Source organism: Trachypithecus francoisi, unplaced genomic scaffold, assembly GCF_009764315.1.
Source record: "Trachypithecus francoisi isolate TF-2019V2 unplaced genomic scaffold, Tfra_2.0 Lachesis_group2, whole genome shotgun sequence".
Classification (NCBI taxonomy): Eukaryota; Metazoa; Chordata; class Mammalia; order Primates; family Cercopithecidae; genus Trachypithecus; species Trachypithecus francoisi.
In genome coordinates, this window is record NW_022681465.1 from 7,602,631 (window position 1) to 7,629,802 (window position 27,172).

Genomic DNA, 27,172 nt, shown 5'->3' on the forward strand with positions numbered 1-27,172 from the left:
TCTTGGCCAATTACAGCCCTGCCTTTTGAAAGTTAGTATGTAGTAGAAGGTGAAGGGAGTAAGGTCTGACTTAAAGTAAATGAAAATAATTTAGTTTGACATTAATTTATTACAGTCACTTACAGATGCCTTGTCTTTGTTGACATCAAGTCTGAATAATAATTTATAAATATTTCTATAACCCAAACTTTATATATTTTCTATTATGTTACTATAAATATGGTATAATGCACCCAAAGGCATTCGAAATAAACTACTGCCATTTGTTTGAAATAAATAAAAGACACCTACACTGAAAAATTGTTTTCAAAAAAATAAAGAAATATTTAGGAGTCACTCAACCTTGAAATTGCCGGCAATTCAGTGTCATTTATTTTTAGAGAATCTTTGCATATTCAAAACAATAAAACCAGTGATGGAGCAATCAGCATTGAAATTAATTAGGCCACCTGCCCATTCACTGATAAACTGTGGGAATTTAATCATGGTAGATGAGAGATGATTTCTTCCAAGGAGTCCATTCATGAAAAACGTAGCTGATACCTTAACACTTGGGTAAGTTTCAAATTATCCCCAGAGTAAATATTTCCAACTTAGGTGAAAAGTGACTGCTTACAAAAAGAAGACTGTTTAAAGTCAAGTCATTGCTGTGAAGACGGGGCATTGGGTGGGGCACACACTGGGTGCCTGTACGTGCACTCCGGCAGCTCATTGCCTCCCACATGAATTCTAGGTTTGGAAATTCCACTTTAAAGATGAGGAATGTCTGCTCATATAGATGATATGACTTGCCCTAGAACACAAATCTAGAAAGTGCAGCAGCCAGAACTTTATCCGTTTGTTGAACACCGAAATGTAGTCTCTTCCCATGACTGGCCCTCTCTCCCTGAGCGGTAACAGTGAGCACTGCTGGCCACCAGGGCCACCCATCCTTACTAGGGCTCCTGGTCCCAACTGCACTAAATTCTGTTATTTGTGGCTCAGATCTCTGGAAAAAACAAAAATGGAGTTTCTAGAGTTCAGTTGTGCCAAAAGACAATTGTCATTATAGCTCCTCCTGGAGAAGGGAATATGGCAGGGTTGCTGGTGTTACCAGGCAGCAGGAGTTCCCATACCTCTTCGGAAAAGTAACTGCACCTCATTCCTGTGACTGCCTCCCCAAAGAATCCTAGCAAATGTAGAGAGCCGATGACAAAAACCAACCCAACCATTACCAAGGGGGAACGAAGTTTTCATTTTATTCAGGTGCTCACAGTGAATCGGTCTCCAGTATCATTTGATCACAAATAATTGCTGCTGAAAATCATCACACCAGAGACTCTTCACATGTACTGAAGGTGTTTTTGGTCAGCCTCCTAACCACAGCAACCCGAGGGAAGCTGCTAACGTTCATGTGTCCCACTGCAGAGATGCAACACAGGCATAGCCAAGCTCCTAGGTGTCATGGGAAGGGGAAAGAAGGCTCCAGACGCCACCTTCTTGCTGTGCAACCTTGCCAGCCCACAGGGTATCGCGACATGCCCTGTGGACCACAGGGATGCTTCAGGCTGGAGCAATGTGCCCAAAGCCCGGTGCCTTGAGGCTGGGAATGTCGTTCTTCCTGTAGAAGTCAGCCTGCACGTGGTTGACGCGGCCGAAGTCCCGGTTTAGGGGTTCAATGGGCTGATTGACGCGCTTCCCATAGACAGAAGACGTCAACACTCCAACCAGCCTCTCCTGTTCCTGGTGAAAGTTATCAAAGCACATAGTCAGCACCACTGCATTTGCCAGCACAGCTCACCCGTACATCCATCAGCCTGGTCCTGGGAGCTTTACCTGCCCGGGTCCCACCACGGTAGACTAAGAGTGGACCTCCACGCTGAAGCCAGCGGCTTTACAGGGAAGTAGCCTATGGCGGGGAACCGTTGAATTTGCTAGAAAGCTGGCTGGTGTATTCAATGGACACGTTGGGAAACTGTGCCGGACCATTTGCTCTACCTGTCTCTGTGCTCTTCCTGGCCATTTACTGGCCCCTGCTGCTGCTGGTCCCTGCCCACCACCCAGATCCTGGCTCAGATGTCCAGGTCCTCCCTGGCCCCGTCCGTCCCCAGCTCCCTACTCATCCCTCTCGCTTTCCCCCTCTCACACCCTCACATGGCTTCGTCTTCCCACATACCACTCATCACCACCTAGAATTTGCTCGTCATTTCTTTTTTTCTTCTCTTTCTTTTTTTCTTTTTCTTTTCTTTTTTGTTTTTTGTTTGTTTGTTTGTTTCTCTTTTGTTTTTTTTTTTTGAGATGGAGTCCTGCTCTTGTCGCCCAGGCTGGAGTGCAATGGTGCGATCTCGGCTCACTGCAACCTCTGCCTCCCAGTTTCAAGTGATTCTCCTGCCTCAGCCCCCCAAGTAGCTGGGATTACAAGCGTGCACCACCATGCCCGGCTAATTTTTATATTTTTAGTAGAGATGGGGTTTCCCCATGTTGGCCAGGCTAGTCTCGAGCTCCTGACCTCAGGTGATCCACCCACCTTGGCCTCCCAAAGTGCTGGGATTACAGACGTGAGCCACCACACCCAGCCTATGATTTCTTTGCCTTTACTTTTTCTCTCTTCCTTCGGGGATGGCAGCTCTGAGAGGATGGAGCTTTTTTCTGAAAAACTATGTGCCACAGTTTTCTCCTGAGGAAAACACTAACTTTGCATCAACTTAGAAGGCACCACAGGTGCTGCTTATGGTGGCTTCGTAACTAAACTTGGAAGAAATGTTCTCGTGTTCACAATTTCAGCTCTGCAAGACCAACTTTTCTGGAAAAATTATGAAAGTCTGGACTCAGCGGTTAAGCAGAGACTTGTTTTATCTGTTGAAGGGAACGTCTTAGCTTTGCTGTCCTTAAATTTTTAAATTCTAAAGAACCAAACAACAATATCAAGAAAAATACACAATGACATGACTGAATACAGGGAACTATAAGAGTATCTTAGCCTTAGCTTCTTGGCACAAAAAGATAGAGGAGAGCTGCATCAAGAAGATTACATAAAGCAACTGAGGACAATATTAAATATATATGTGTATGTGCACATATACATACACATGCATGTATATACCTATGCACACACATGTACAAGTATACAATGTACACATATATGCATGATATATACATATTCATACATATACACACACAATATATACACATCCACATACATATGCATGTATGAATGCATCTATACACACATTTACACACATTCACAAGCAGACACACACACATGTACACACATATACACACATATAATATATACATACACATGCATATACACACATGCACATGTATATACACACAGGTACACATATGCACACACATAAACATATGTACAATATATACAATATACATATCTGTATATACATATACACACATATACACATACACACATGTACATAAATGTATGCCTATATACATGCATACACATATACACATACAGTCATGTGCCATATGACATTTTACTCAATGATAAATCGCATATATGATGATAGCCCCATAAGGTTATAATATTAAGTTGGTGCAAAAGTAATTGCTGTTTTTGCCATGAAAATGGCAAAATCTAATACAACTAAAAAATTCCTATCACCTAATGATGTCATAACTGTTGTCATGTCGTAGTACATCACATTCCTCATGCGTTTGGGTGATGCTGGTGAAAATACACCTACTGGGCTGCCAGTCATATAAAATATAACACATACAATTATGTATAGCTCACAGTACTTGACAATAATAATAAATGACTATGTTACTGGTTTCTGTATTTATTATACTTTTTATCGCTATTTTAAGAGTGTACTCCTTCTACTTATTTTTAAAAGTTAACTGTAGAACAACCTCAAGCAGGTTCTTTAGGAGGTATTCCAGAGGAGACATTGTTAGCCTAGGAGATGACAGCTCCATGTGTGTTGCGTGTCATTGCCTTTGAAGACCTTCCAGTGGGACGAGATGTGGAGGTGGAAGGCAGTGATACTGACGATCCTGACCCTGTGTAGGCCTAGGTTAAGGTGTGTGTTTGTGTCTTAGTTTTTAACCAAAAACTTTAAAAGCTTAAAAAAATTAAAAATAGACACCTTATAAAGATCTAAAGAAAGAAAATATTTTTGTACAGCTGTACAATGTGTTTGTGTTTTAAGCTAAGTGTTACTTTATAAAAGAGTCCAAGTTTTTAAAATTAAAACGTTTATAAGGTTAAAAAGTAACAGTAAGCTAAGGTTAATGTATTATTGAAGAAAAATATTTAAAATAAATGTAGCGTAGCCAAAGTGCACAGTGCTTACAAAGTCTACGGTGGTGCACAGTCATGCCCTAGGCCTTCACATTCACTCACCACTCACTCACTGACTCACCCAGAGCAGCTTCGAGTCCTGCAAGCTTCATTCATGGTAAGTGCCCACACAAGTGTATCATTTTTTATTTTTATACCAATTTCTATGGTACCTTTTTATGTTTAGATACAAAAACACTTACCATTGTGTTATAATCGTTTACAATATTTTATACTGTAACACGCTGTACAGATTGGTAGCCTAGTAGAAACAAGCTGCACCATATGGCCTAGGTGTGGAGTAGGCTATGCTATCTAGGTTTGTGTTAAGTATACTCTGATGTTCACTCAATGACCAAATCGCCTAGCAATGAATTTCTCAGAATGAATCCCTGTTGTTAAGCAATGCATGACTGTACATACACTCCCCAGCACACACACACGCACGTGCACACACACACGTACAAGCATACCTCAGAGATATTGCAGGTTTGGTTCTAAACCACGGCAATACATATCACTATTAAGTGAGTCATACAAATGTTTTGGTTTTCCAGTGCATATACAAGTGACGTTTACACTATACTATAGTATATTAAGTGTGCAATAGCATTATGTCTGAAAAATGTACAGATCTTAATTTGTAAATACTTTATTGTTAAAAAATGCTGACACAGAGATAGGAAGTGGGTACACGCTGTTGGAAAAATGGGACCGATAGACTTACTTGACATAAAGTTGCCACAAACTTTCAATGTGTAAAAAATACAGTCTCTATGAAGCCCAATAAAGTGAAGTGTAATACAACTAGATATGCCTGTATAAAGTTTTGTTAATCTGCTGACAACTTGTTAACATTCTGTCTTAATATTACCTCTTCATTAACATGAAGTCTCAGGCTTTTTGCATGTTCTCTGTCATCTCGGTGCAACTTCTGATCATAATCTAGTCTCCTCTTAAAAACACAGTCATAGAGGGAAATAATTCCTGTCTAGGAAAAAAAGAGAAAGAAAGCCGTGGGTTAATTTGAAGGCCGGGTTATTGAGCCCGAGGGATGCCAGTTCTTTCCCAAGGGAGGCTGGAGGTGCATGTGGTGAGTATGTGATAGGAAAGGTCACCTCACCAAGCAGAACCGGCTGTGATGTGGAGCAGGGAGAAGCCCAGCCCTCACCAGCAAGAGAAGGTTGTTAAGAGGCCCAGGATGAAGTAGGGACATTTTCATGGCACTTCTCAACTTTCTCCTCCCTTGTTGAGAGAGGTGGTTCCCCAAGCCCTCTTGCTGTCTGACTCCATTGCTAGAGCTCAAACTTTAAACTAAAAATTTGTCTTAGTCCATTCAGGCTGCTATAACAAAATAACATACAGACTGGGTGACCTCTAAGCAACAGCAGTGTATTTCTCACAGTCCTGGAGGCTGCGAGGCCCAAGTTCAAGGCCCTGTGAGACTGGGCGTCAGGCGAGGGCCTTATTTATGATTCACAGATGGTGTCTTCTCCCTGTAGCCTCACATGCTGGAAAGGCAAACAAGCCTCCTCAAGCTTCTTTTATAGGGGCACTAATTCCATTTATGAGAACTCTACCCTCAGGCCTAACCCCCTCCCAAAGGCCCCGCCTCCCAATACCACCACATTGGGGGTGAGGCTTCAACATATGAATGTGGGGAGACACAAACATTCAGACCATAGCAAAACCACATCTCTAAGGTTATACATGTGTGTACTTTTCCTTCATTTCTACTTGTCTTGTCTTCTCAAATTTTCTATAATAAGCTTGAGCTTCTTTGAAAAACAAACAATACCTATATACTCGGATAATGAAACTTAACAGAAGTCATCTTTTAAGTCACTAGTGCAGGAGCCAAGGGCAGACATCTTCTTTGCCTTCTGAAGGTTGCCTGAAAATCAACTGACAGAAGGGAGATTAAAAGAAGAAAGGGTATACACATTTTTATCAATGTGCATGGGGGACATCTCAGGGTGATTACCCCACCACACCATGGGCTACAGATGCTTGCACAGCCTTCTTCATATGAGAAAGGAAGATGGGGAAATGTGGATGATTTTAGGGAGGTAGTAAGTTATTTTTAGCGGGATACAATGGTCTGGGAGAAAGTCTGTTGGGCCCACAGAGCAGACGATGGTCTGTGACGAAAGTCTGTCCAGGTGTCTTAGCAGACTTCAACCTGTCTTCCCATGATGTGAGTGCAGTTAATGAAAACTCAGGGAAGGTACCAGGGGTCATTGTTTTCTTCTTTGGTGAGTCCAGACTTTAGGCAAGTAAGTGAACTTTAGAGATCAACTTTATCAAGTGCTTCGGGAGAGACAAACAATTGAGAGACAGGAGCCAGGGCCGGGGGTAGGGGTGGTCAGAGAGACTGTGAGCCTTCTTTTCTTGAGGCCAGAGTGTCAGAGTGCCATATTTTGGTGTGTTGGTTCCTGAACTCTAACACTAGCCAAGAGTCAGGCTGTCTATGTGCAAACCCCTCTCTTGAAAGATAAAAGTATTTTTTCTTTAATCATATGTGATAAGTGTGACACTTGGTAATCCATAAATATATGAATACATATATTATATATAATATACACATATATCTCATATGTATGTAATTTACATATACACACCACTCTGATGTATTAGAAAATGACCCATTAACAAAGCTATCATCTGTATTATCTCCATTTTATCATCCCAACTTTTTCGGAATACAAAAGAAAATCTTCCTTGTTCGGTATCTAGTAAAAGAAAAAAGAATGCGTGTGTTAGCCGGTCTTTAATCTTCACCTTGTCATGCCATTCGTTATTCCAGCTGCCTTAAATTTTCCAGCAGCAAACTCAGACATGTCTCCGTGGGATTTGGGAGCATTAGGTCTCTAGCTTATGCTTGGTTGGTTTTGTTTTGTTTGTTTTTTTCCCCCATTAGTGATGCTAGAATGACTCCCTCCAACAGGAGGATACAGAGGTGGAAGTAGGCACTGAAAAGGATGCAAGACTTCTATATAGTATGTTGGAAAACACGTAATGCCCACTCACAGTGACTGCAGGAACTCGGCACTTTGGCCAGTAATAGGAATAACTAGATCATAACGTAGCTTTGGCCAATCCTTAGCAAATCATTCACAGATCATCTGTCATGTGCAATATGCTGTGCTCCTGCTGAGGGAATTTAGAAGATAACTCAGACATGGCTACTGTCCTTACTCAACGAGCCATCTAGTAAGGAAACAACATGGTCTTTAAGAATTATTACTTTAAGATTCGTAAGAATTCCAACAGCAACATGTGTAAGGTGCCTGGCCAGCCACTGCAGGGAACCTGGTATGTCTTAGTTCAGAATGACTCTAGTCGGCTTGAAGGAGGAAAGTGGCTTCTGCCTCTGTGCCTCTGCGGTCATTTTATGAGTCACCCGACACAAGCATCTCTTACCATTGTCTTCACTCTCACCCAACTTCTGGATGTGTTCACGTCAAACCACCCTGGCCCTCATGTCTCCTGATGGCAACCTACTGCATAGCTATGTACCCACAGGATTTTTTAAAAGCCTGAATCAATGGAGAATTGATAAGCCATTCAACATTTAGTATTGTGACAATTGGCTAGTTATTTGGGCCTTCACATCACACTATAGCCAAAAGTAAATTCTGGATGATAAGAAAAATGAAAAAGAAAATCCATTCGAAAACTTGTACACATGAAAACAATAGGTAAAATGTGAAAAATATCAATCACTTTGACTACCTACAAATTAGACATTTGCTTAGCAAATAAAATGAAAACTTTAAAATACCATTTTAAGACATGATAGAGAAATCTCAATATCTTTAACATCCATAACATAGGCAGCTGTTGGTGCAGAAGCCAATCTGCTGCTGGCCTGCAAGGCTAAGCAAACCTTTTTGGGATGGGCCACCTAGTAACACACATGAAAGCCCAAGTACAGCACACACACTCTGCAAGGATGAGGGAGGATAAATTCTCCAGAGTATCCAGACCTTTCCTTTGAGATTCAGAGCCACTGGCTGGCCAATAGCTTGATCTCCATCACCCCCATGCCACCACACATACACCCAATATTTTAAGGGATTCAATATTAGCCAGGCTCTTGCTCATCATCTAGGTGTTCTGTTGCCTCTGGAAACCCTCCTGACCTGGCTGACCCTGTTCCATGGGTTTTGGGGAGAACAGCTGCAGTATACAACATGAAGACCTAGTCTCTAGAACTGAACCCCTGGAAGAAAGCTACACCCATGGCCAGGAGGCCCTCTCTCCTCCTGCACCCTGAGAACCTTGAGGCAAAGTGGAGGTGACTGATGGTCCTTCAAACCCTATAATGCTCCCTGCATGTGGGCAGCCACCCTCACCCAGTGTATTAATCTGTTCTCATACTGCTAATTAAGACATACCCAAGACTGGGCAATTTACAAAAAAAGAGTTTTAATGGGCTTACAGTTCCATGTGTCTAGGGAGGCGTCACACTCATGGCAGAAGGTGAAAGGCACTTTTTACATGGCAGCAGCCAGAGAGAGAGCTTGTGCTGGGAAACTCCCCTTTTTAAAACCATCAGATCTCATGAGACTCATTCACTATCACAAGAACAGTGCAGGAAAGATCCACCCCCATAATTCAGTCACCTCCTACTGGGTTCCTCCCACAACACATGGGAATTGTGGGAGTTACAATTCAAGATGAGATTTGGATGGTGACACAGCCAAACCATATCACCCAGATCTGAGAGACAGCCCTCCAGAGTGGGTGGCACGAACAGCAGGGAAAATAGATCCTCCAGGAACTGCCTGGTCTTGTATTTTCTTCTGCACAGTGCCTGTAATCAGGTCCAACCCTCCTGAACTGAGTGAGCCCCCACTGGGGTGCTTGGATTATCCTGGGAGAAAAACTCTGAAGAAGAAAGGACTTCAGAATAGAATGAGAATGCAATTACTATTACCAGAATGAGAAAGGATATGTTCATTCATTTTGTTCCCTATATTGAAGTAGCCCAGTGTAATATGCAACTTTACAGAGAAAATGCCTGTTTCTTCTCATTCTAATCAGGTCTCCTAAAACACTATAAAAGTAACCACTATGAGCAACCATGCCTGCCTCACAATCCCTGGATTAGTTGCCAACAGTCTTCTACGTCTTAGTGTTTACTAGGAATCTCACTGCTTGTGGGTATGGAGTGATCAGAATCTTAGGAAGCTTATTTTTGTGCAGATTTTGCATATTCAGAACTTTCCAGAGTACAAGTGAGTTTTTCTATCATTGAAAAATAAGGACCAAAAAAAAAAAAAATCGTAAGCAGGCAGGCAGCCTTACTTTGAAATGTGACTATCCATTTTCAATAACTAATCAAACTGAAAATCTGTCATTTCCCTGGATTTTAATTATTAATCTTTCTTTTTTTATTTTATTCCCATATGGCTTGAAGCAAAATGATACTAATAAAAACCAATTGGGATTTAAATGCTAATCACAAGACACAGCTTCTGAAATTACTGAAATTTTGCCATCAAAATTCCTCAAGGAATTGTCTCTATTTCACAGATGATGTTCCTTTAAAAAAAAAAAAAGCAAATGAGAAAATATCCATTTTTTACCTTGTGATCTCTCCCTTTGTGTTTTGAATATTGTTAAAACGTAGCATAACCTTAGCCTGGTCATGGTACCTGATCACCTACCCTCAGTTTACCTCACAATAACCTCCACCCCGATCCTGAAAAATTGCTCTGGTCCACAGACCGGGGCAGATGATGTGGGTAGAGTGGAGGTCTCCAGTTTTCAACCTCCACAGCACATTAGGCCTACCATTGTGTGAGACACTATGCCAGGCTCCAGGAGAGAAATGGGGAGTCCCTACCTTAAAGAGACCACAGACTGAGAAAAGAAATCAACCCATTAGTTATGAACCACAGAAAAATACAAATGGAATAAGAGAGTCCTGCACAAAGTAGAGTAGCAGAAAAGAATGAATGATAGGCAATTGCTTGGGCCAGGGGGAGGAAGTGCAGGTGACTGAAGGTGAGACGGGAGACTGCACCACACTGCTGTGGTTAGAACCACTGCCAAACAACCTCACTGGATGTGATCAGCTGACTTATGTCCTCCAAGCATTCACATGTTGAAGTCCTAACCCCCAGGAACTCTGAATGTGACCTTATTTGGAATAAGGTAATTGAGGATAAAATTAATTAAGATGAGGTCATACTGGAGTAGGGTAGACCCCCAAGTTAATATGACGGGTGTCCTTATTGAAAGGAGAAATTTGGACATGGACATGCACCGAGGGAAGATGATGTGAAGACACATTGGGAGAAGATGGCCATCAACAAGCCAAGGAGAGAGGCCTGGAACAGAGCCTTCCCTCGCAGCCCCTAGAAAGAACCAATCCTGCTGAATTGCAACAAAGCAAAAACTGACATATAGTATCTAATTAAACTTCAGAGCGCTGCACAGCAAAAGAAACTATGAACAGAATAAAGAGACAACCTACAGAAGGGGAGAAAATGTTTGTAAGCAGTGCATCTGACAAAGGCCTAATATCCAGCATCTACAAGAAACTTAAATTTACAAGAAAAAAAGAACACCCCATTAAAAATTGGGCAAAGGACATGAACAGACACTTCTCAAAAGACATAAAAGTGGCCAAGAAACATATGAAAAAAAGCTCAACATCACTGATCATTAGAGAAATGCAAATCAAAATCACAATGAGATACTACTCACACCAGTCAGAATGAATATTGAAAAGTCAAAAAAACAACAGATGTTGGTGAGGTTGTGAAGAAAAAGGAATGCTTATACACCGTTGGTGGGAGTGTAAATGAATTCAACCACTGTGAAAGACAGTGTGGTGACTCCTCAAAGACCGAGAGGCAGAAATACCATTCAATCCAGCAATCCCATTACTGAGTATATACCCAAAGGAATAGAAATCATTCTATTATAAAGACACACGCACATGTTCAATGCAGCACTACTCACAATAGCAAAGATATGGAGTCAACCTAAATGCCCATCAATGATAGACTGGATAAGTAAAATGTGGTACATATACACCATAGAATACTACGCAGCCATGAAAAGGAACAAGGTCATGTCCTTTGCAGGGACATGGATGGAGCTGGAGGCCATTATCCTTAGCAAACTAACACAGGAACAGAAAACCAAGTCCCACATGTTCTCACTTATAAATGAGGGCTAAATGATAAAAACACAGGGACACATGGGGGGCGAGCAATACATACTGGGGCCTGTCAGAGGATGGGACGTGGGAGGAGGGAGAAGATCAGGAAGAATAGTTAATGGATGCTGGGCTTATTACCTGGATGATGGGATGATCTGTACAATCCATCAGGACATATGTTTACATATGTAATAAACCTGAATATCCTTCACAAATTAGAAGTTGGAAATTAGAAAAAAAAGGCCTGGTAACACCGTGATTTCAGGCTTCTAGCCTCCAAAACTAAAAGAGAAGAAATTTCTGTTGTTTTAAGCCACCAAGTCTGTGGTACATTGTACGGTAGCCCAGGCAAACACACTTGGCAGGAAGCAGCCATCATGCCCCATGACTCCTCCCAACCTGAGAAGCACTCTTACTCCCAGAAGTTGCACACACTCTCATACAAATAACTGGGGTAAGTTTTTGAGCAAACTGGGACCCTGGTCCTTTATTTTCTCCTCCCTTTCAGACTATTTAAAGCATTAATTCACTATCCAACATAAGGTTTTTATTTTATTTTATTTTATTTATTTTTTTTTTTTTGAGGCGGAGTCTCGCTCTGTCGCCCGGACTGGAGTGCAGTGGCCGGATCTCAGCTCACTGCAAGCTCCGCCTCCCGGGTTTACGCCATTCTCCTGCCTCAGCCTCCCGAGTAGCTGGGACTACAGGCGCCCGCCACCTCGCCCGGCTAGTTTTTGTATTTTTAGTAGAGATGGGGTTTCACCGTGTTAGCCAGGATGGTCTCGATCTCCTGACCTCGTGATCCGCCCGTCTCGGCCTCCCAAAGTGCTGGGATTACAGGCTTGAGCCACCGTGCCCGGCCTCCAACATAAGGTTAAACCAATAAGTTCTATAAGAAAGAAAGAAAAAAAAAAAAGAGAGAAAAAAATTAATATCTTTTGTCATGTAATTGTGGCAGGGGTAATGCTATGTGCTCATTAAACATACTACCACTTCCAGAACAAGCAGAAGATGCATTTCCCAGTTTCCCTTACAATTAGGCTGGGGCCAGTAATGTGGGTGACTCCAATAAATTCTACTTCTAGTCCTGGTCCGTAAAAAACTCCCAGGCAGTCCTCCAAACCCTCTCCCCTAACTCACAGGCTAATAAATTCCGAGCATCCAATACATGACTCTAAAGTCCTAAAAACTCCTAGGCCCTAGTAATAGTGAAACCATTAAAAAGAAGGCACCTGGATTTCCAAGCAATTGCACTAAGAGCCTCCCGGGAGAAACATAAATGTTAGGCTATGAACAAGAAAAAAAAAAAAAGCCTCTGGGATGTCATGGTTATTATGTTAAGCCCATTGGTGCACCTATGTTTAACAACCTACTTTCTGGAGAAAAAAAAAAAATCTGATTTGTAGTATTTGATGATTTCCGTGGTGTAAATACTTCGATCGTGGTCAATTTTAGGCTACCAATTAAACGCAGAGCTTAGAAGAAATGCTAACAATTGGCTTTTGTGAGTCATACACGCCAGCTCCAGCACATCGGGGGTTAAGACTCTTTGGGTTTAAGGTGTGTTTACATAGCACATCCTAGCGCACCTTGTTTAATATGCTAATCAGCCTACGACTGGGCTACCTTACTTCCTGTCCTCAGAAGCCACAGCACTATGACCTCCTCATCTTGAGGCTTTCCATCAGTTGGCTAGTTCAAGGATAAACGACCTACTTTTAAAACTGAAAACCCCCAAGGTGATCCAAAACAGTTTCTTTTGATTCATAAGGGCCTCAATTTACTTATAAATCCAGAGCATCTCCTTGGAGGTTTGGTATTGTGTGAAGCTTAATGAGGACATTTTCATTAATTATAACAGCATTCAAAATTCTGTATCTCAGAGGACTGTTGCTTGCAAAGGACACAATGTTAGGTTTTTTTGAAAAGACAATACTCAACTATTCTCTTTGGATTTTTGTTTTTTCCTGTGGAAAAGATTCTGTGTCCTCTCTTGGTACATTAATGTCACAAGTTTTAGAAATTCTTATAAATTTTCAAATAATCTGGATATTCTACCATTGGATTGAAGTCAAGATAATTCCTCCCTCTGATCTTGTGTCTGCGTCAAATTCTAAGAGTGTTCTGATTCAGAGAGTTCTACATTCATCTGTGTGCTCAACTTGTCACCAGTTGGAAATGCGGTGATTGTGGAGTCAACTGTCTTTCCTCTTCCACTGATACCAGCTCCCTACTCACCCCATCACCCCCAGCCCAGCAATTCACAACTCAGGAAGAAACAGCGATCCAAAGGGGCTGAAACTCGAATTCAATCTTATACATTCCTCTTGGTAAAAGTTACTGGGAAAAATGTTGTCCTTTTCTTGTGTCATTTGCTTGTACCCCTTAAAAGGGGGTGATTTTGAAAAACTAAGATGCATTATTAAATGAAAAGGGCAAGCTGCAAACATATGTGTCCACAGTTGTGTGATCTGTGTGTGAATCTGTTCTTGTATAAAAAACATTAGATGCGTATCACGACAAGCATGCACTCAATGAAAAGACACAGAGGACATGCTCACACAGGAGTTTTGATTCATCGGAACGTGGATTCCTCACTCTTGGTGTTTCATACCATGTGAAAGGTCTCCACTAGAACATGCCTGCCTCCCCTTTCACTCATTCCTCTCTCACCAATGAGTTTGCAAGGGAAACTGGGCCTTGGGCTCAGCCCCCTGACCAACCCCTTTTTAAGGAGCTACCTGCCCTGGAGGAAGATATTCAGCCCCATTCCCCAAAGCCCTGAGTTCTCCAAGGGCAGGTCACTGGATAGTGAAAATGCAACTGGAGAAGTAGAGAAGAAACTATAACCCACTGCTACTGACGATACCAGAGGAGGAGAACGCGGACAGGGATAAGCAAAGCAGCTGACAATCCAAACCGAAACCCCTATTTAGTCTAAGAAGCTAATTTGGAAAATCGGTGACTTATCCCTTTGTTTTAAAAATTGGCGTTCCGATTATTCATTCCTCATTTATTCATGCAACAGGTATTTATGGAGTTCCAACTCTGAGACAGGCACTCTTTTGAATACTGAAGACATAGCTGTGATAAAGCTAAATCACTGCCCTCACAAAGCTCACATTTAGTGGGAGAAAACATGATAACTAAGCAAAATACTTAGCAGGTTAGATACTAATAGGCGAAAGGAGAAAAACAAGCAGGGAGAGGGAAAGAGGTCTCCACGCAGAGAGGTCATAATTTCATTGAGCTAGTACAAATTCTTTTGGAAAGGCATGTGAGCTTAAGAGTATGCTGGATAATGGAGAGTTGCCTAGATATTGACAGGCAGATCAGCAACAGAACTGAGTTCACCTTCCCTGCACAGCCCCCTTGGAGTGGCTGAGTGCGTGTGGTAAAGGTGCTTAGTTCCTAAGCAGACAGGCTCCACAGAGGGAGGACCTAGGGAGGCTCATATTGAGCACTGTCTGTATACTGTCAGGCCCTTCAGAGATTCCCCTGTGTGCCTCTGGACAGTTAACATGTGTATTAGTCCATTTTCGCACTGCTATAAAGAATTGCCTAAGACTGGGTAATTTATAAAGAAAAAAAGGTTTAATGATTCTGCATGGCTGGGGAGGCCTCAGGAAACTTACAATCATGGCAGAAGGCAAAGGGGAAGCAAAGACCTTCTTCACGTGGTGACAGGAGCGAGAGAGAGAGCGCAAAGAGGGAAGCGCCACTTTTAAACCATCAGATCTCCTGAGGACTCACTCACTATCACGAGAACAGCAAGGAGAAAACTGCCCCCATGATCCAATCACCTCCCACCAGGTCCCTGCCTCAACACGTGAGGGTTACAATTGGAGATGAGATTTGGGAGGGGACTTATTACCATATCAACATGTATCTGTATAAGGTGCTTGGCCGCACTTGGCAAATGGAAATTCAGTGCTCAGGGAGGTAGAGTCCTCGACGCATAAAGAAACAGTCAGCTTCTGTCCCCAACATACACAGAGAAGAAAAGCCAGCTAATCCCACCAAACCTAAGGTGGGGCCTTCACAGCAAAGCCTCACTCAAGACAGAGTTATCCACAAGCCCCCTCGGCATGAGGGAAAGCGGATTCTGAAACCAGTTATAATTTCTTTAAATGCAGTTCTTAGACTTTGAGGAGTTTAATCCAACCCTTCATAAAATACCATTGTCCTTTGATTCTGCTTTTTCATTTCCACAGCAGAAATGCTGCACAAGGCAGAAGGAGAAAAAAAGAATTGAAAAACACTGTTGAATGGAATCTGCTTTGCTGCCGCAGGAACCGTATTTTATGGGCAAAGCCTACGCTACTAGAACTCCCTAGGGAGCAGTACAGGAGCCGATCACATTTTTGCTGGCAGCTTTCGATGACGAATTTGTCTTACAATTCAGAGGCATTACTGAGGCTTTAAATAAGTGTGCAGCCTTCAGTGCATCCACTCTGTGGACTCCCTGAAGTAAGCTGCTTCAGAGGATTAGAAGCCACAGATTGACACTCACATTTTGCCTTCACCTGTGTTAATTTCTGACAGCAAATGAGAGTCAGGGATGTGAGGTTTGCCACTGGGACCCAGGACTTAGTGAAGAGCAGCTCTAATCTCACTAACAAAAGCAAACGATAATAATAGCTATACTTACATTGGGCTTACCATGTGCCGCTTTGCATTGATTAATTAAAGTCATTCATATAAGAGCTCTATGAAGTTGGCAACATTTGCCTCAAAGGTGGGTAGAGTGAAACAGTATGTGTTAATGTGGCAGGTCCACATGGCTGGTCAACACGGAGCCAACATTCTTAGCCAGGATTACTCAGCCTGTGCTACCAACTAATCGGTATACACACTACTGTGTGTCACACAGAAATAAACTAAACAGAATAGTCCCATCAGGCTGCTATAACAAAATACCTATATAGTGGGTGATTTATAAACAACATACGTTTATTTCTCGAGGTTCTCGAGGTTGGGCAGTCCAAGATCAAGGCGCTGGCAGATTTGGTGTCTGGTGAGGGAGCATTTTCTGGTCGCTACATGGCACATTCTCATTGTGTCCTCACATGCTGGGAGCGGTGAGGGAGCTCTCTGGAGTCTCTTTAACAAGGGTGATAACACCGTTTGTGAGGGCTCCACCTTCATGTCCTCATCACTTCGCAAAGGCCTGCCTCCTAATACTGTCAGGTTGCGGGTTGTGATTTCAACGTATGTATTTGGGGGGAACACAAATATTCAGACCATAGCACTGGCTTAAGAACTAATTTCATATTGCTTTTACTGCTCAGCTTGATTAGGGCCTGAAATTATTCTTCTTCTTACTATTATCATCATCTTTTGAAGACAGATTCTCACTCTGTCACCCAGAGCGGAGTGCAGTGGTGCAGTCTCGGTTCCCTGCAACCTTGACCTCCTGGGCTCAAGTGATTCTCCTGCCTTAGCCTCCCAAGTAGCTGGGACTAGAGGCATGGGCCACCACACCTGGCTAATTTTTGTATTTTAAGTAAAGATGGGGTTTCACCACGCTGGCTGGGCTGCTCTTAATTGAACTCCTAATCTCAAGTGATCCGCCCTCCTTGGCCTCCAAAAGTAGAGCCTGAAATTATTTACAGCAAATTTAGGTGTAACTGAGTTCCCTAGAAAACCTGTGATACAGAATTTACCCTCTTTATTCCAAATAATCTCCAGGTCAGAGAATCAGTTTCTTTGGTCCTGCAGGTCATTAAACCCCAGTTCATATCATCCTGAGGAGTGGATTATTACCATTGGTAGCTATTTGTCCAATGGGCTTCTAAATGCTTTTGTTATTCTTGTTGCTTTCAAGGCTGTTTCAATTTAGATGTTAACATTTATGTTGCATCATTTTCTTTTGCATGGTACTAAAGGCCTCAGGACTTGAATTTGTTTGTGACCTCAGTTATCCAAACTGCATGGAAAAATATTGTTTTTTCAAAAATCCACTTTGCATCAATTTGTTCTAAGTTCCATACCTACCTTCCAGAAGGCAGTGATACATTAGAGCAGGGGGTGGGAAACTTTTTCTCTAAAGGGCCAGGTAGCAACTGTTTTAGGCTTTGCAGGTCACACGGTCTCTGCCAAATCTACACAACTCTCTGGGGTAACCACAGACACGCAAACACATAGGTGTGAGACTGTGTTCTAGGAAAAATTTATTTATTAAAATAGGCAGCTGGCCAGACTCGGCCAAGGAGCCTCGGTTTACTGACCTCTGCATTAAAGGGACAGATTTCCGGCCCACTCCCAGTGGACCTCCTTCCAAGTGATAGAGTCCCAGTCACTTCACACTTCAGGTATCTCTCTGCCCTTTGGTTAGTTTGGCCCCAGGAAGGTGGAGCCGTTTATTAGACTGGTAAATGTAAGAATGAGCTGTGCCTGCCAGGCTCAGTTTCACCACTTTTCCCTAGGCAGTGGCTGGCCCACAGGGGATGGGGCTCTGCTCTTTCTCCTGGTGCCCCCATGTTATTTACAGGACCCCTCAAATGGCGTTATTGTCAATGTTTTTATTCTGTCCAACAGCCAGATGAATTTTATTTCCTTTCAACAAAACAGCATAGAACAAGTTAACACAATAAGACTCCTTACTTTTTCGGCTGTTTATCTCATGCAGTGCATTACTGCTATGCATTAATCATAAGTTGATTGGCAGTCACATGAGTATTGCATACTTAAACTGTAAAATTCAGGTAACCAGTGAAATTATATATAGGTAACAGTTCTTTCAAAACATATTGCTCCCAGGAGGAAAACAAAATGAAGTCCCAGATGGCAATGAGATTGGGAACTTACCATTCCCTCGTGTTTCCCTCCCGTCTTAACATCCAGTGGATAGTCGAGCCTGGGAGAACAGGCAAATAGCGCTGCAGAGACAGATCTGATTGCAAATGTCCCTTTCCCCCGTCCTTGCTTATTGCTCAAAGCCAAGCAGAGAGGAGCTATCAGATACCAAAGATCCTCCTGGGAACAGGCTGAGGTTTATGGCTGCCGTATTTGTCAGCCGGGGCTATACAAACTAAGTACCAAGGATGAGGTGGCTTAACCAACAGAATTCATTGTCTCACAGTACTGGCACCAGAAGTATGCAATCAAGCAGTTGGCTGTGAAGGAATGTCCTGTTCCAGGCCTTTTCCTGAGGCCTGCAGGCGGCTGTCTTCTCCCTGTGTCCCTTTACATCATCCTCCCTGATATGGTTTGGCTGTGTCCCCACCCAAATCTCATCTTGAATTGTAGTTCCCATAATTCCCACATGTCCTGTGAGGGACCATCTGCAGACAATTGAATCATGGGGGCAGTTTCTCCCACCCTGTTCTCGTGATAGTAAGTTAGTTCTCACAGGACCAGACGGTTTTATCAGGGTCTTCCCTCTTCACTGGGCACTCATTCTTCTTGAGGCTGCCACATGAAGAAGGACATATTTGTATCCCCTTCTGCCATGATTCTAAGTTTCCTGAGTCCTCCCCAGCCATGCTGAACTGTGAGTCAGTTAAACCTCTTTCCTTTATAAATTACCCAGTCTTGGGTTTGTCTTTATTAGCAGTGTGAGAAAGGACTAATACATGCAAGTCTGTATGTATCCAAATTTCCCATTTTCTCAAGGAAACCAGTCATACTGGAATAGGGCTCATCCTAATGACCTCATTTTAATTTGATTATCTCTGTAAAAGTCTGTCTCCAAATAAGTTCACATTCTAAGGTACTGGGGATTAAGACTCCAAAACCTAAATTTCAAGGGGACACAATTCAACCCACAGCAGTTGTCTAAACTGGAAACACGCTTGCTTCTGTTGGTGAGGCTGTCCATGAGTGCTTACAGTTTATGGGTGGCATGCAGGCCAATGTGTGCTGACCAATCAGAAGCGGAATTTATTTAGGGTCTAGGATTGTCGGGGTGGGAGTGGGGGAGAGGAAGGATGCATTTTCTGGGAACACCTTATACACCATAAGGGAACGATCTCCTTCCCCCTAGACACCTGGCTAATCTATATCCCTCTCTAGCCACTCAAGCCACCAGGACAGCTAGAATTAGAAAGGCCTGCCCCAGTTATGCCTGCAGGCTAAAGGTCCTCAATGAATGCTTGTTTTCAGTAATGACTCCCCTGCCTCTGCATTCTGAGCAAGACAAACTGGGGACATTTAGGAACAATGGTGAGAAGAGAGGAGTAGATGACCCTCAACTGACTTCGAATTTGCTCCTTTTCCTGCCTTTGGCCGCTGGTGGGAGATGCAGGGTGCCCAGTGGCCTTCGCAGACCCTCAGAGTCCATCCCAGGAAGTGCAAGGGCCAGTGTGGCCAGGACAGAAGAACAGAGGGACCACTCTCAGTCCAGCCCTCCCTGCAGGCGGTTCACCAGCTATTCCTTCTGGTCTTCTGTTTGCAGGAGGGCAGAGGGTTTCCCGCTCCCTGGCCCATCCAGGCCTAGTCCCGGTGGCAAGGCCATGTTTCCTTGTCACCCTGGGCCTGCCGCTGACAGGCCCCAGAGGGAGCCGCCATCAGCCCGCTGGGCGGTCCTTGCTTCCTGCGACCCCCTCCAGACCCTGGGCAGAAAGAGCGCCCTGCTGTCCCGACAGAGCCACTGTGCTTTTCAGGGATCCTGACACCTAGTGGCTCCCGCTCCCTTCTCCGAAGAGCACTGGGTCCCAGCTGAGCATTCCCGCGACCTCCAGCCACTGGTGGCAGCTGAGACACCCATTCGCGCACCCGGCTCCACCCACATCCTCGTTCCCGGGGCGTTCAGCTGACACTGGTGGTCGCCTTAGTTGTACTCTTTGCGGTCCAGGCGCCTTGGCGGGAGCTCACCCTCCCTGTCCCCCCAGCTGACCCTGCCGCACCTCCTTCATCCCCGCACGCTCCCACCCAGCCCCCTCCACAGGCTGTCCAGCCCCGCCCCTCGGAACCCACCCCTGGTAGTGAAGCCCTGCCCCCAGGATCCCTGCCCGAAGGCGCTCTCCTCCTCTAGGGCCCCTCCACGCTGTGAGCTCTGTCACCATCCCTAGCGGTGCAGCCCCTCCCAGGGACCCTCCACGCTGTGCGCTCCTGCTCCTGTCCCGGGTGGCGCACCCCCGCCCCCAGGACCCCTCCACTAAGGTGAACCCCGCCCCCAGGCCCCAGTCCTTAAGGTGAGCCCCGCCCCAGGACCCCTCCCCTAAGGTGAGCCCCGCCCGCCCCCAGGCCCCAGTCGCTAAGGTGAGCCCCGCCCCCAGGCCTCCTCCCCTGAGGTGAGCCCCACCTCCACTCCCTCTCCCCGAGGGAGACCCCTGCCCCAAGACCCTTCTGCTGGGGTGATCCCCTCTCCCCCACCCCTCGGCGGCCGGCCGCCCGCCTCTGCCCAGTCGCCACCCTTCCCGCCTCCGTGCCCCGCCCGCGGTCCTCACCCGCGCCTGGCGGTAGTAGTAGCTGTGCTCTTTGGGGTCTAGGCGCCGCGGCGGGATGTAGCTGAAGGCGGACTGCGCCGAGACGGGCGGCGGCCTGGGCTTGCCCCGCAGCGTGGACGCGGTGGTCTCGTCCTCGTCGTCCTCCATGCCGCCCCCGTCCAGCGCCCCCGCCTTGGCCGCGGTCCGTCCCGCCAGCCCAGGGGCCCAGTCGGAGTCTGCCGGCCTCAGGTTGCTCAGCGCCGGCCTCCAGCCAGCGTCTGTGTTCAGCCGTTGCCTGGAAACCGCCCCCTGACAACCCGGAGCTGCCCTGGAGCATTCCCGCTCCAGGGTGGGGCGACCCTCCTCTCCTCCTTCCGGGCCCTCCGACTACATCCGGGATCTCTCCTTCCTTCCGCCTCGGGAGGAGCCCGGCTGGGAAACGCCGCGGGGACCTCCCATTTCCAGCCTGCTCACCTTTCCCAGGCGGCAGTCCCTGCTTCACCCACTGATCACTCGTTCGCCTGACCATTAGTGACTGAGCACCTAGCGTGTGGTGTGTCAGGACCTGGAGATCGAGCCTTGAACGGAGCAGGCCTTGTCTACAGGGAGCTTACAGTCGGCTGGAGAAGACAGATGAAAGACATGAAGAAGCCAAATGACTTGCTGAGGCCTCAGGCAGCGCTGTCCAATAGAAATATGATGAGAGCCATGTGTGTCATTTCTTATTTGACTCAGTATGTCCAAAACGTTATCATTTCAACAAATGACACCAGCTGCCTTTCAAGCGCTCAGTGGCCACGTGTGGCTAGCAATTACGGTATTGGCCAGTGCAAGTGTAAAGCTGCATGAATTTACAGATTCTGGCAAACTCAGTTGCTGTGGACAGGGTTCTTGCAAATCCTTTGTCAATGTGGTTATGTTGGCCCTTGATCTGAATGCTGGGTCAATACCTGTGTTCCGTTTGTTGAAAATGTATTGAGCTGTATACTCGTGATTAGTGGGTGTATAGCCAAGAAAAGTTTAAAAAAAAAAAAAAGTTACATGATGGCCAAGTCTTGGGAAACGCTTTAGCCGGGGTGCCTGGGAAGGCCAGCCTCGCTGAGGAGGTGGTGTTTGAGATGAAGCATAGCAATAATGAGAAGCCAGTTCTGGGAGTCTGGAAATCCCTTCCAGGCCGACTTGGTCCTCTGAGGCAGAAGCAATCTTGTGTTTGAATGGCAGCAGGAAGTGGGGTGGTGTGGCCTCATGAAGCCAGAAACTGGTAGGAAGTGAAGGTGAACAGATAAGCAGGGGCCTGATGGAGAGGTCTTGCGGACCATGGAAGGAGCAGTGCCCTGCCTTCTTCCCCACCCCTGCAACTACGTAGGAATCTCTTGTCTGCCATTCTGTGATGCAGGCTGGTGGCTTAAGATGCCTCTCTCATTCCGAGGCACCTGGTGATTCACTCTGTAGAGGTCTCCAGAGTCCTAGAGATCCTTCTGGGCAGGATTTAAGACACCCTGGTGCCACCACGCTTTTTTTCTCTCTCTCTCTTTTTTTTTTTAATTTTTTTATCTCTCTCTATCGTGGGTCCCCATGAGCTTCCTGAGAAACCCATGTGCCTTCTTTTCCCATTAACACATCTTTTTGCTCCATGGGCAGGCAGAACATGAGGCAGCCCTGAGTCAAGGGTCAGACCCCTGCCCACCGTGTCTCTAAGCCCCAGGGGACCTATCACCCTCATTGGAGCCACTTGGTGCGGATGACATATCCCTGGTGCTTGGAGATGAAGCACCATCTCTCCGACATGTGAAGTGAAGAAAAGAGGGCTCTTATTTTTCTCCCATGGGCTGAAGTCACGAAAGGCATGACTCATACTTAAAGCATCAGCCAAATATGGTTTTTTTTTAAGCCCTTATAATTATTACCTCTCTCAACCTCTCGCAATGTCTCCAAAGACACAAAAAAGGTCAACTAACGGTCACAAGACTTTGTAAGCTTTGCATCGGTGACCCGGTATCATACTTTGGAAAGTGAACGTAGTTGAAACCAATTATCTTGGGAATTCAGCTGAAACTGAGACTGAGATAATTGCTTAATAAAAGAAACTAGTAAAGTTTACGCAGTTATACAGATGTGAATCAGCTAACTTCAATTTCAGTAGGTGACATTTTGTCATGTCCTAGACCAAGAGCTCTTGAGGGAAAGGTTACCTACATCTTTTTCTTGCATGGTGATATGGTTAGGCTTTGTGTCCCCACCTTAATCTCATCTTGAATTGTAATTCCCATGATCCCCACGTCAAAGGAGTGATCAAGTGGAGATACTTGAATCATGAGGGCCGTTCCCCCACGCTGTTCTTGTGATAATGAGCTCTCACAGGATCTGATGGTTTTATAAGGGGCTCCTCCCCCTTTACTCGGCGTGTCTCCTTCCTGCCACCTTGTGAAGAAGATGCCTTGCTTCCCCTTTGCTTTCTGCCATGATTGTAAGTTTCCTGAGGCCACATCAGCCATGCTGAACTGTGAGTCAATTAATGAATTATCCAGTCTCAGGTATTTCTTTATAGCAGCAGGAGAACAAACTTACACAGGTGGCTCAAGTCTGGCGTATAGTAGGAACTCAAATATTTGAGTCTGAGACAAGGGCCTGAGTTTATTTGGGAAGTAATTCCAGGAAACAGGAGAGAGGGACCAAGAGGAGCGAGAAGCAGGAGAGACACCAAGGATGCACTACCCAGGTCACTGCTGAGGGCAACTGGTGCATGGCCATGAACTTTTCTGAGGGGCCTGGAAAGGCCTTGAAGAGTTGTCCCAGAGGATCAACATGGAGGCTTGTTTCCTCGCTTGCTCCTGTCTGCTTAGTGGAGGCTTGCTCCTTTAATTGTTGACTCCTGAACTTGCACGACCCCTGCCCCAGGGCCTCACAGGCTCCCCTGCAGTATCTTGCCTCCTTGGTGTCCGAGGAGCCCTGGGGCTGACAGCAAAAGACAGGGACATGTACTGGAGGTGAGATGCTACTTTCACGAGGTGAGTCATAGCCCCACGGAATGGTCCACCAGAGATGAGGATGGAATGAGATGTGAGACCCTGAGGATACAGGGCAGGGTACCAGAGACAGATGAAACCATGGGCAAGACAGACTTTGGTAATTTTGATTATTAAAATAATCAAAATTTTTTAAAATGTATTTTCCTATATGATCTTATTACGTATTCCCAGGTACATGAGTGGAATACAAGGTCACAGAGTCTGATACGTTTGGGCTCTTCATGTCTGTACTTGTACTCAAAAGTTCTGTGCAGGAGAAGGGGAGGATGAAAGAAGCATGAAAACCCTCCTCTCAAAGGAGGCAAATTAATAGGGTAAGGACACACACTGGAGCTGGGTTAAACATACTGTATTAGTCAGGGTTCCCTCAAGGGACAGAACTAATAGGATGTATATATATCTATATAACGATATATTTTTTTTATATGGGAGTTTATTGAGGAGTATTAACTCACATGATCACAAGTTACCTGTCTGTTTTCACTCTGTTGATAAAGACATACCCAAGACTGGGATGAAAAGAGGTTTAATTGGACTTACAGTTCCACATGGCTAGGGAGGTCTCAGAATCACAGCAGGAGGTGAAAGGCACTTCTTACATGGCAGCAGCAAGAGAAAATGAGGAAGATGCAAAAGCAGAAACCCCTGATAAAACTATCAGATCTCATGAGACGTATTCACTACCACGGGAACAATATGGGGGAAACCACCCCCATCATTCAAGCTGTCTTCCTCCAGGTCCCTCCCCAACACATGGGAATTATGGAGATCTGGGTGGGAACATAGAGCCAAACCATATCAGTCCCACAATCGGCCATCTGCAAGCTGAGGAGCAAGGAGGCCAGTCTGAGTCCCAAAGCTGAAGAACTTGGAGTTTGATGTTCAAGGGCAGGAAGCATCCAGCACGGGAGAAAGATGTAGGCTGGGAGGCTAAGCCAGTCTAGTCTTTTCACGTTTTTCTGCCTGCTTTTATATTGTGGCCATGCTGGCAGCTGATTAGATGGTGTCCACCCAGATTGAGGGTGGGTCTGCCTTTTCCAACCCACTGACTCAAACATCAATCTCCTTTGGCAGCACCCTCACAGACACACCCAGGAACAAAACTTTGTATCCTTCAGTACAAACAAGCTGACGTTCAGCATTAACCATCACACATACAGAGGATCAGCTCCACCTCAGTGTTTCTTTTCTTTTTCTTTTCTTTTCTTTTTTTTTTGAGGCAGAGTCTCATTCTGTTGCCCAGGCTGGAGTACAGTGGCATGGTCTTGGCTCACTGCAACCTCTGCCTCCCAGGTTCAATCAATCCTCCTGCTTCAGCCTCCCAAGTAGCTGGGATTACAGGTGCATGCCACCAGGCCTGGCTAATATTTGTATTTTTAGTAGAGACAGGGTTTCAGCATGTTGGCCAGGCTGGTTTGGAACTCGTGACCTCAAGTGATCCACCCACCTCGGCCTCCCAAAGTGCTGGGATTATAGGCATGAGCCATTGCACCCGGTCTCACTTCAGTGTTTCTAATGACAACCTTAGGATTATGGGTTGTGCAACCTCCAAATCCCATTCCAGCATCACAAATTTACAGAGGGTCTCAGAGCTGACAATCTCTGCACCATTTGGTGCTGCTCTGGCCTAGGCTGATTGAGTGCACCCTGACTGTGTACACAGCACGGTGATACCCGCCTGCCGGGACTGCTGCTGCCTGCATCTCCCCAACAGGTCTTGTGAGCAAATCCCTTGAAGGGACCCTAGCCTGTCAGTGAAGGAAAATAGGCAGTTCACAAGAGTTCAGGAGCTGCAGAGGCCACCCTGCGACTGAAATCCCCTGCCATTTCTCTTGACATCGGAACAAAACTGAAGATTTTGAAGTGCTTTTTCTATGAATGTGAGGCAGGGAAGAAGAAACCAGTGAAGGCAGCTGTCATGTCCCATCAGCTGTGGCTTCACTACACCTTGCATGGCATGTATGTTATGTTCATCTTGAGTTGATCTAAACCTATGGACTTTTTAAGCTGGGAAGACCTATCTAGTTCTTTATGCTGTTGAGAAAACCGACATGAAGGGAGGTTAAGTGACTTGGCACAGGTAACATGGGTGCTCTTCCTGAAAGATGTACAAATATCTCGAAAGAAAGGGCTGGTATGAGGGCTCTCAACCACTCTGAGGCGGAACCATGGCCTGGACAACAGGATGCTTTAGCCAATGACTCTCAGCCAGGCACCTAGCTAGCTGGGAAACACAGCGGTATCCATTCCTCCACCCCACCTTGTAAACCTCTGTTAGCTGTGGTGGAATCAGGAGGGAAAGTAACCCGTGAATACATTAAAACACCACCATCTCACTCCCTCCCCTCCTCTCTCTTTATCTCTTCTGTTGATAATGCAGAGGTTTTAAACATAAGGTCAATGTCTCATTTTACACTTAAAAGCTTTTACAATTATTCCATTTTAAAATTGCACTGTAAACTCATTGAAGGGGTCCAACGTGATTGGACTTTAATTCATAGGATCTAAAATATCTTAAAATGAATTGGAGTAAGAATTCCTCTACATCTGGTATGTTACATGAGGGCGCGGAGGAAGAGAGACATATAAACACAGGTTTGTAACTAACTAGGAGGATGACTGTCCATCTATATGTCTGTAATGGTTAATACTGAGTGTCAACTTGATTGAAGGACACAAAGTATTGATCCTGGGTGTGTCTGTGAGGATGTTGCCAAATGAGATCAACATTTGAGTCAGTGGGCTGGGGAAGGCAGACCCATCCTTAATCTGGCGGGCACCATCTAATCAGCTGCCAGCGAATATAAAACAGGCAGAAAAATGTGAAAAGGTGAGACTGGCCTACTTCCAGCCTACATCTTTCTCCTGTGCTGGATGTTTCCTGCCCTTGAACATCAGACTCAGTTTTGAGATTCCGACTAGCTCTCCTTGCTCCTCAGGCTTGCAGACAGCCTATTGTGGGATCTTGTGATCCTGTAAGTTATTACTTAATAAACTCCCCTTTATAGATATATATCTAGATATATTTATATATTATATATTATAGATAGATACATAGATATCTATAAAGGGGAGTTTATTGTTTATATATAAACTATTTATGTATATATTTTTATATATACATATATATAATATTCATTCTGTCCCTCTAGAGAACCCTGACTAATACAGTATCCCAGAAAATTTTACACATTATGAACTCAAAGGCACAAGCCCAAATAACCTGCTGGCATTAGTCTCCAAACTCTGTCGGTACTATTTAACAGTGAGACTAATAGCATGACCTTAGCTCCTAGAGCAAGGAAGCCGT

At 44.9% G+C, this 27,172-nt stretch overlaps 1 protein-coding gene across 1 annotated transcript; it reads right to left on the reverse strand.

The window, feature by feature from the left end:
• Window positions 1–357: 357 nt before the first annotated feature.
• On the reverse strand, window positions 358–21,863 carry CUNH5orf49 (chromosome unknown C5orf49 homolog). Its single transcript, XM_033178772.1, has 3 exons — window positions 20,855–21,863; window positions 5,157–5,273; window positions 358–1,722 (listed from the first exon to the last, which is right to left on the reverse strand). The coding sequence occupies exons 1-3, from the start codon at window positions 20,999–21,001 to the stop codon at window positions 1,543–1,545; spliced, it is 444 nt and encodes a 147-aa protein (XP_033034663.1). The 5' UTR covers window positions 21,002–21,863; the 3' UTR covers window positions 358–1,542.
• Between the last annotated feature and the right edge of the window lie 5,309 nt (window positions 21,864–27,172).

Excerpts from the sequence above, each read along its gene's own strand:
- CUNH5orf49 (XM_033178772.1), bottom strand. The coding sequence starts at position 21,001 with ATGGAGGACGACGAGGACGAGACCACCGCGTCCACGCTGCGGGGCAAG. Across the intron at positions 5,274-20,854 it reads ACTACTACCGCCAGGCGCGG|ACAGGAATTATTTCCCTCTA; the intron begins GTGAGGACCGCG and ends TTTTTTTCCTAG. Across the intron at positions 1,723-5,156 it reads GACTTCATGTTAATGAAGAG|GAACAGGAGAGGCTGGTTGG; the intron begins GTAATATTAAGA and ends AACTTTCACCAG.